The sequence below is a fragment of the Salminus brasiliensis genome, chromosome 8 (assembly GCF_030463535.1).
Source record: "Salminus brasiliensis chromosome 8, fSalBra1.hap2, whole genome shotgun sequence".
NCBI classification, from domain to species: Eukaryota; Metazoa; Chordata; class Actinopteri; order Characiformes; family Bryconidae; genus Salminus; species Salminus brasiliensis.
In genome coordinates, this window is record NC_132885.1 from 11,950,306 (window position 1) to 11,960,909 (window position 10,604).

At 38.7% G+C, this 10,604-nt stretch overlaps 1 protein-coding gene across 1 annotated transcript; it reads right to left on the reverse strand.

Moving 5' to 3' along the window:
• Positions 1–615: 615 nt before the first annotated feature.
• LOC140560923 (GTPase IMAP family member 8-like) lies at positions 616–6,712 on the reverse strand. Its single transcript, XM_072685630.1, has 8 exons — positions 6,587–6,712; positions 5,359–6,042; positions 4,491–5,270; positions 4,287–4,406; positions 3,619–3,747; positions 3,161–3,277; positions 1,757–1,882; positions 616–909 (listed from the first exon to the last, which is right to left on the reverse strand). The coding sequence occupies exons 1-8, from the start codon at positions 6,588–6,590 to the stop codon at positions 788–790; spliced, it is 2,082 nt and encodes a 693-aa protein (XP_072541731.1). The 5' UTR covers positions 6,591–6,712; the 3' UTR covers positions 616–787.
• Between the last annotated feature and the right edge of the window lie 3,892 nt (positions 6,713–10,604).

Genomic DNA, 10,604 nt, shown 5'->3' on the forward strand with positions numbered 1-10,604 from the left:
TGAGAATGTGTGTACTTGTCTGAAACATTATAAAAGGGCACTGTAAAAAATTAGTTTGTACTAGTGATGTGATGGTTTGACAGCATTAGTACATGTTAATATGTACTATTTATTATATATTTATATGTACTATATGTATATAATATTTATTTATTTGTTTGTTTAATCATGCCTGCCATTATGAAAATGGGACATTACACTTCAGCTAGTTTCTCAGTCATAGCTGTGAGTGTTTGTGGAACTGAAAGTTTGTAGAGGTGATTGATGACTAGCGACTGGCTGGATGAGTAGCACTTGAAACATCCATTTGAAGCATTGTAATGTTGATAGTTTAAAGTACATGTATTTTATTTATTGTCTTGGGGGGTACAATAAAAACTTACAGTTTTTACAGAATTTACAGTGATTACAGTTCATTAGTCATGCATCAGGAAATCATAAAAGATTTCACCACAATGTGTTTTTTTATGATCTGTAATTATGTTTAAATATACTGAATACATACATCTTTAGCAGAGAATGAAAGCACACGTAAAGACAATCCAAAAAATACAAATATATATTTTAAAATATGTATATATATGTATCACATATACATACATACACAAATACAAGAGAGAAGATTGCACATCTGCATTGCTTTATGTACTTTTAAACAATCTCAACTAATTTTTAATGGATCATCTAAATGGAAATATATAGTGTGAACATTAAATGACAGAAATCCAAAGTGCTGCAGAATTGATTATTTCATTATTGCATCTGGTGAAAAGTCTGTCACAAAACCTTATGTGTCTGTCTGATTACTGCCTCCAGCTGAACCGTATCCATCAGACTGCCTTTGAAACCAGTCTGTTACTTTCTCTCTGGCTCTTTCTTTCTCTTGTTCAGTTGGTTCTGACTGTGCATCTGTAGAAGAAAAAACAGCACATAAGTAAGCACACACTTACACACATGCAAATTTAACCACTGGTTCATAATCCTACACAAAACTGCTCATGACACTGTGCACTGCTGATGATATATGTATTTACAGGAGACTGAGTTCATAATTTAATAATGCAATTTCATTACAATACAGCAAATCTCACACATTTATCTGTGGCTCACAAACAACATGGAATGACCTTTAACCATCCGGCCACTGCAAGTGAGCCTTTACCATACCATACCATTTGTGGCCTATGTTACAAATGTTAACTAAAGTGTTTAAACTAGTTGTTGTTATTATTATTATTATTAGTATTAGTATTATGAACAGCAACAACATTCTTCTTCTTCTTATTATTAGTATTAGTATTATGAACAGCAACAACATTCTTCTTCTTCTTATTATTATTATTATTATGAACAGCAACAACAACAATATTATTATTATTATTATTTATTTATTATAATTATTATTAGCTGGGTTCTAAAAAGGACATCTATATATTGTCACTGTCATTATCACAACGTATATAGTTACTGTAATGTAAAAACCAACAATTTAGCCATTTTTCACTTTTACATAAATGTAATGTTAGATGTTAGATGAATTTCATGTTAAATGGACCAATAGAAATGCTCCAAAATGACTTTAAATCCTTTACATCCTTTACATTTATTTTAATTGGAAGTTAAAGGGTTCTTTAGAGATAGATATATCTCTAGATAGATATAAAATTTCTCATGATAGTGGCAATATGCTGGATGCGGCCAAAGTTATTAATAAACACTGTCTTTAATAATGTATACTCAAAGACTTGTTGCTCACCACTGAGCTTGCTCAACATTTCCAGAACTCGTCCCAATAATGCCTCATCTCTTCTGCTCCACTCCTGATCAAGCAGTTCTTTAATGTGATCCTTGAGTTTCAGGAGTCTATTTTCCTCATCTTGAACTGGTTCCACACATAGTAATCAAGTAAGAAAGCACATTTAAAACAAAAGGAGTGTATACATGAACATGAACATAAACATACAACATATACACCACTACACAAATACTCACAAACACATATGCAATTAAGCTGACTGGTAAAATATGTTTTCCATCTGGTTTTAAAACCTAAAATAAAATCTCCAATGGTAGGCTGTTTCAGAGTCTAATTTCAGTAATTTACTGTATTGAAGACAAACCGTGCTTTCAGCTCCCCCTCGTGGCAAAGGCACATTACACAGGAGATATCGCCTGCAGCATTCACAAAGCAACTAGCATTGTGGATGACCCCACCCACCCCACACACACACACACACACACACACACACACTCACTCACTCAAGATGTAAATCCCAGACAATGGGAAAGCATTGCACTATATACTACCTCACTACATCACTGGACATTTATTGAGCATAAATTGCGTATTGAGTTTTGCACATACCTGTTATTTCTTTTTGAAAAATAGCTGCTAGAGTACCCCACTAACCTGTGCTGCACTCTACTGTTTTTATCATAGTATGCACATTTTATTTGCACAACCCTACTTCCCACTACTGTCTTAGTCTATCTGATTTCTTTATTGTACCCTGTCCATACACTTTCTAGTCTGCACTCTGTCTCTCATCTGCACTCTCTGCATTGTGTTGTAATGTCTTTTTGCACTTGTTCTGTGTTGCACTTGTGTTCTGTCTGCACTGTGTTGTGTGTTGCACCATGGTCCTGGAGGAACATTGTTTCATTTCACTGTATGAAATGAAGCCTATTGACTTGACCTGACTTGAGCCATCACTGAAAGTGAAAGAAGAATGTGGACTGAGGCACTAGAGTAACATTACAGAACTTTACATGAATATAATCTGTTTATGCAGAGTTACACAGTTCTCAGAAGCATCGTCCAGCCCGCTATATCAAAGTTAAGTTCCAAGCCTAAAGTAATGACAATGAGAATGCTATTCCCCCCCAATACAGGTCAGTGGAGCATCACAATGTCTTGGAATTTGAATTTGGAAGATGATTTTAAGGCAAAAATGCTGCATAATGTTGCTTTAAAATAGGCCTTGACCTAAGGTTCCCACACCTGCACCTCTGTCTGAGACTCTTGCTTCTCATTGTGATCCTCTGACACAGTGCTTACACTGCTGGCACTTACTGCGAAAAAAATACATTTTTCTCTTTCTACATTAAAAGATTTAACACCTGAATACTGAATATGAATACGAAATATGAAGAAACTCACACTGTGGAGGAAAATCCATACTGCTGTCACTTTTAGGGAACGTTGCCTTCTCCTCTGTGAGAGATTCCTGCTTCTCACTGTGATCTTCTGCCTCTGTGTTTGAACCACTTTTATTTACTGCAAAAAAAATCCAGTGTATCTTTTTTAAATACTGAACAAGTTAACAAGACAGACTTTGCCTACATCATAATATTATTATGGTGGTTCTGCGAAGTTGTGGTTTAATGGTAACTGACATGGCAATGGCAGTCTTCTCATGCCTGTAAATAAGCTGGGTCCAACAAGCACATCTGCCCTGTCCTGCTTTTGTGCCACCAATCTATTCAATATGTGGCTCACATGAATATTTATGGTCCAAAATGTACATCTGCCATATTATAGATAGACATATTTTTGCATGTCAGTGACAAAATAAGTCACTGTCTTTAATAATGCATCCTCATATTTTTGTTACTCACCATATCTGAGCTCAGTCAACATTTCCATAACTCTTCCCATTAATGCCTCCTCTCTTCTGCTCCACTCCCAATCAAGCAGCTCTTTAATGTTATCCTTGAGTTTCAGGGGTCTTTTTTCCTTATCTTGAACTGCTCCCAGAAATAGTAATCAATTAAGAAAGCACTTTATTTAAAGAGCACATTTAAAACAAAACTACACAAATACTCACAAACAGGCATGCAAAATACCAGGAATTTGTTGGAAGTTGAAAAATAACATAACACTGGAATAAAATAAATCATCTGAAATCATACGCTGTACATGTGATGGAGGAATGAACAGTGCATATAGGGGGTGTGGTCTTAATAGCCCTGTAGTGTGTATTGTGCCATGTGCCTGGGATTGAGGAGTGGCTTTGCCATTAAACTGTTTTGGTATCATATCTAATTATTTTAGCCAAGATTATGCTTCAGTATATTTTTACCAACTATATGTAAGTATGCTGGCTAAAGCTGGTAAGAGTGTGTCATTATCCACAGAGAAACGAGTACTGTATCAACATGGGCTGAAAGGCCACTCTGCCAGAAAGAAGCCAAAATGTTTGACCCAAGTCATACAGTTTAAGTTGTTTTTACATTAAAAGATTTAACAACTGAAGACTGAACCTGAGTAATATGAAGAAACTCACACTGTGGGGGGAAATCCATACTGCTGTCCCTTGTGGAGAGAGTCTTTACCTCTGAAATCCCCTTTAGAGGCTCCTCTGTGTGAGACACTAGCTTCTTACTGTGATCCTTCCTTTCATTTACTGCAAGAAAAATCCAATGGTTCTTTTTTAACATTCAAATATTTAAGAGTTAAAACTGAACCTGAGTATAATGAAGAAACTTACAGTTAGAATGAACATCCAAACTTATGTCACTTCTGAGGAATTTAGCTTTTATTTCTTTCTTCACCTCTGAAACTCTTTTTAGAAGGTCTTTGTCTCTTCTCCTCCATTCTTCATCAACTAATTGGACAATATCCTGTAAATCACTGTCAGCATCACAAGCTCCTGACTGTGTTTCCACTTCTTGTGGTGCAGGAATTCTTCCAAACACTTCAGTACTCGGTCGGAAAAAACAGTTTCTAGCCACCATCTCATCAATCTTCTGGAGCAGCTCTGTAACCTGAACACGATTCTCTCTTTCCTCATTGTTGAAGACATGATATCTGTTCCCACATTTCTCTATCACCCATTGGAGGGCTTCACCCTCGCTCTCGATGTGCTCCTCTATGGTCATGTCTCCAAGTATGTCACCCCATGTGAAAAGGACAATGGTGTGTCTCCACACTTGCTCTCCAAGGAAGCTCATATTCTCCTCAATGACTTTTCTCTGTTCCTCCTTAAATGACGTGTCTCCAGGAATCACGAGAAGTATGCAATGTGGGGAGGTGGAGGCCTGACTCTTTAAAATTTCAGACTTTATCCATGCTGGAGTGTACTGAGAAGGAAAGTACTTGAACCAGCTGGGTGTATCGAGCACAGTTACAGGTCTTCCATCCACTTCTCCTTCTCTCTTTTCACAAGTCCGAGTACTCTGACCAGTAACAAACACACTTTGATTCAGGATGGTATTTCCAGCTGAACTCTTTCCAGCAATCACCCAACCCAGCAATGTGATTCGCAGCTCTGAGGGAAAATAGAATGAGCACATAATATATGAGCATATAATCAAAATATGGTTCCTAAACTCTGAAAACAGCTAAAAGAAACTCACCATTTTTGTTAAGATCTGTCCTCTTGTTTTGCAGTTTCAACTCTCTGGATTTTGCTTTGGTCATCACAGTGTTCTTCCACTCTGCTGCCTCCCCCAGTATTTTAGCCTCAATTTGGAAATAACCACCACTGTTTCTTTGTACTATCTTCTCAATCTGTTCCAGCAGATGTTTGACCTGAGAAGTATTATTCAGGACTGTATTGTCAAAGACACAATATCTGTTCCCACATTTTTCTATCACCCACTGGAGAGCTTTCCCTTCATTTACAATGTGCTCTTCTATAGACCTGTCCCTCAGAGTATGGCTTCTGGTGAACACCACAAGACCATATGCCCAGATCTGACCACCAATGAGTCCAAGGTGATCCTCTGCAGCTTTTCTGTGCTTCTCTGTGAATGGAATGTCAACCTCAATGACCAGCACAACTGCATGAGGTCCCGGATGGCACAAAGAAACTCCTTGAATAAGCTCCCGTTTCAGAAAGTTTGCTGTATCCCTCAGTGGAAAATGCTTCCACCAGCCTGGAGTGTCGACCAACGTAAGATCTCTTCCACACACATTTCCCTGTAGTTTCTTACAGTGAGCAGTCCTCTTCTGGGTCTGAAGAAGCGCTTTTCCGAACACTGCATTGATCAGTGAACTCTTCCCAGAAAACTTCCCCCCAAACACCACAGCTCTAAGATCTACAAAGCAGAGAACAAGGACTATTTAGAGGAACACATGAAGAAGAGTACTTATATGATTTGAAAGATTACCTGAACTGATGGTACCTAAAACAATGACATCTCTTTTTATTTTCCAAAAATCATGAGTATCAGCCAATACAGATCTGATTATTGTCCTTTAAACTACTAAAGCCTACAAATGTGCAGTGAACACACTTCACTAGGCCTTTTTTATTTTTATTTTCTATGTTTTTTTTATTATAGTGCCAAACAATGAGCAATCACTAGTAAATAAGTGAAAGAAGCAGGAGGTTCTAGTTTCACCTCTGCTTGTTTTATTTAGTCAGGTTTTGTTATTCTAGCTTTCACAGCTCTTTATATTCTGCCAAGATAAAATGGCAAAACTAATGAGGTATCTTGATTGCCCATATTGGACCTGTAATGCTTCAGATATACTGCTGGAAATTTACAGTGACGGATTTGTGGCCTTCGTCGGGCTACGGCTTTTTAAGAGGATAAAGAAAAGGACCTGAATTAAACTGAATAAAACGTATAAACTCACCCATTTAGACTAGTCTCCGTCTTCAGAGCCAAAACATATATAAATAGTTGAAATGACAATAAAACCCACTGACTAAATATCAGAAACGAGTGTCGAAGGTCAGCTTTTTACTTTCATTTTGACTTGTTGACTTCCTGTCAAAAAACTGAATACACCCTCATCAGTGCGCTTGTATTGGAGAAGTGCTCCATCTTGTGGGTAATATGTGATGCAGTGCTGTAAAGGGTTTCCCTACAAGTGTGAGAATATGGGGAAGTTTCCTAATTAATGTCCCTTGTAGGTGGCCACTCAATGGGATAAACTAATTCTGAAAGAAATACCAAGAAAAGAAAAGGTTAAAAGGAGAGAGTGCAGTTCCTGCAGAAAATGTAAGTGTGACTGCAGCTCAGCAGTGTTTCTGACATGTTGCTAGGTCGAGGTAGAGCTGTGTTCAGAAACTTATGGCTAAAATGTAGGGTGCCAGAATTTTTGCTCAAAAGATGTTTGGGGCAAAATCTCATTCAAAAAAGACTGATCTACAATTAACTAAAAACCTCCTAAACCTATCGACCTTAGCTTACACTCCGTCAGACCAAATGGAGCTGGATAGATTAACAAATGGTCTAGAAAATACCCTCCAATCCACCTTGGACAAAGTGGTACCACTTAAGTGTAAAATGACTAGGTAAAAAGGCTTGCACAGGGGTACAGTGATCAAACTCGTACCTTAAAACAAACAGTGCAGAAACTAGAGCGGAAATGGCACAATATAGCTAATATTATTAAGACAACTTTTCTGCATCTTAGGAACATTGCCACAATGCACTATTGTCAGGTTGTTCCAGCAAGAACCTCAATGAACTTCAACTTGTTCAGGGTACTAAAACTAGACCATTTGACCAATTTGATCATATCAGTCCAGTTCTATCAGCACTTCATTGGCTCCCAGTTAAATTCCGTATTGACTACAAAATTCTTCTATTAACATACAAAGCCCTACAAGGCCTTGCTCCTGAGTACTTGTGGGATCTTATTACTGATTATGAACCCTCAAGATTACTTAGATCTCAGGGTGCTGGCTTCTTAGTAGTTCCCAAAATTCAGAAAACCTCAGCAGGGGAAAGAGCCTTTTCCTAAATGATCCCCCAACTCTGGAATAACCTAAATCAGACGGGACTCAGACACAGTCGCACAGCCTCAATCTTTAAACTTAGGCTGAAAACTCATCTGTTTAGTTTAGTCTTTGGTAATTAATGTTTTCCTTAGATGAAGGTTGTAGGTCCAAGGGTTTAGGGACACAGGGTATTGTAGTAAACTGAGATGCTGGAGCTGTCATCTCGCTGCTTGCTCGCGATCACTCAGGTTTGTGTACGATGGAGCAGATGGACGCTAGTGTTTCAGAGTGCTCCCGTGTCTGTGTTACCTTCTGGCTCTCTCCTTTTAAGTCAGCCCAGAGTCGTCAGACACACTCTGATACTGCTCAACATTCTCTCTCTCCTGAAAAAACAACCGCTGGGGTCCCCTCTACCTGCGTCAGACCAGCTGCCACCTACCAGTCTGACCACCAGGCCCACTGATGCAGAGTTCAATTATTTTTTATAATTTGTTGTATTTTATTTTTAACCCTTGTTTTTCCAAGCACTCTTTACACAAACATGAGGGTTACTAATGAATGAATTGAAGATGCAAATCTGGTCATTGCGCATGAGTGACATATTCAGCAAGGAAAATATTTTTCATTTGAAAAAACATTTTCTTTTGATTGTTATTCAGTAGCTGTACATATCAGAGTATAATGGTCACATAAATAACTTGAATCTGACAAAAGTAATAATAAATAAAAATTCTATGAAAATGAACAAATGGAAATCCAACATTGATTTTGAACCATGCGTCAACAAAATTATTAAAAAAATAAACGTAATAAAATAGGCCTGGACTAAATGATGGTACCCCTGAAATTAATGTGACCAAAGGGAAATGTTAAATTAAGGTGTGTCCACTAATTAGCATCACAGGTGTCTACAATCTTGTAATCAGTCAGTGGGCCTATATATAGGGCTACAGGTAGTCACTGTGCTGTTTGGTGACATGGTGTGTACCACACTCAACATGGACCAGAGGAAGCGAAGGAAAGAGTTGTCTCAGGAGATTAGAAAGAAAATTATAGAGAAGCATGTTAAAGGTAAAGATTATAAGACCATCTCCAAGCAGCTTGATGTTCCTGTGACTACAGTTGCACATATTATTCAGAAATTTAAGATCCATGGGACTGTAGCCAACCTCCCTGGACGTGGCCGCATGAGGAAAATCTAAGAGATGGATAATACGAATGGTAACAAAAAGGTGAAACTGAAAAGGTGAACTTTAAGCTCTAGGAACATCAGTGTCAGATCGCGCCATCCGTCGTTGTTTGAGCCAAAGTGGACTTCAAGGGAGACGACCATGGAGGACACCATTGTTGAGAACAAATCATAAAAAAAGCCAGACTGAAATTGGCCAAACTACATGTTGACAAGCCCCAAAGCTTCTGGGAGAATGTCCTATGGACAGATGGAACTTTTTGCCAAGGCACATCAGCTCCATGTTCACAGATGGAAAAATGAAGCATATCAAGAAAAAAACACTGTCCCTGGAGGATTTGGAGGATTTTCCAGAGGTTGCTTTGCTGCATCTGGCACAGGGTCTCTGTGCAGGGTACAATAAAATCTCAAGACTATCAAGGAATTCTAGAGAGAAATGTGCTGCCCAGTGTCAGAAAGCTTGGTCTTAGTCGCAGGTCATGGGTCTTGCAACAGGACCCAAAACACAGATAAAACATCAAAGAATGGCTAAGAGGAAAACATTGGACTATTCTGAAGTGGCCTTCTATGAGCCCTGACCTTAATCCTATTGAGCACCTTTGGAAGGAGCTGAAACATGCCGTCTTCAAACCTGAGATAACTGGAGCAGTTTGCTCATGAGGAGTGGGCCAAAATACCTGCTGAGAGGTGCAGAAGTCTCATTGACAGTTACAGGAAGGGTTTGATTGCAGTGATTGCCTCAAAAGGTTGTGCAACTTGTTGACTTCATGTTAAAAAACCTAGGCTAACCGAAATGGCTCCTACACCCTCATCAGAAGTGCGCTTTGACTTCTTTACTAAATAGTTTTAAAATATATGAGCCATTATTAATATTACCACTATTAACCATCATTACTATCATTACTCTGACCATCACTGCCATTACTATATTAAGTTATACTAAACCATGATTATTATATTATGATTATGAATGCAACACATGAGCAGTTCAACAGTATAGATTGTTGCTGATAACTTTTATCAATAATGTTTAAAGATAGTTCTGACCAGAGGAGGATGGAACTCTGTAAGTCTTGGTTCCTCCCAAGGTTTCTTCCTCCAGCTCTGGGGGAGTTTTTCCTTGCCACTGTCATCTTTGGATTGCCCACTGGGGGTCTTAGGTTTAATGTCTTATGTTGTTGCTTTCTTGTCGTTTTACTGATTCCTGATTCTGTAAAGCTGCTTTGTGACAACAACAGTTTTAAAAAGCGCTATACAAATAAATTTGATTTGGATATTAGATAGATAGATAGATCACTTTATTTATCCCACAGGGAAAGTCAGTTTTTACAGCAGCAAAATAGAATTAGAGCTAAGCCCACAAACTGTTGGCTAAAATGTAGGATGCAGACAGGCAGAGAGAGAGGGAGTTGTAGAAGGATATATAGACAGGTGGCTGAGCGGTGTAAGGTGCTGGATTAAGACTCCAGCATCTTCGGGTGTGTAAATTTGAACCCCACCACTGCTAAAAGCCATATTTAGGAGCGGTTAGAGAACCAGGCTATTAATGACAGGACTGTGGGTGTGATACCCTGGTTCGGCAAGCTGCCACTGTTGGGCCCTTGAGCAAGGCCCTTCATCCTCTCTGCTCCCCATGTGCCGCGGCAATGACTGCCCACCACTCCGGGCACGCATGCTCACTGTCACTGTGTGCGTTTGCCCACTAGTGTGTATGTGCGTGTTCACTGCACGGATGG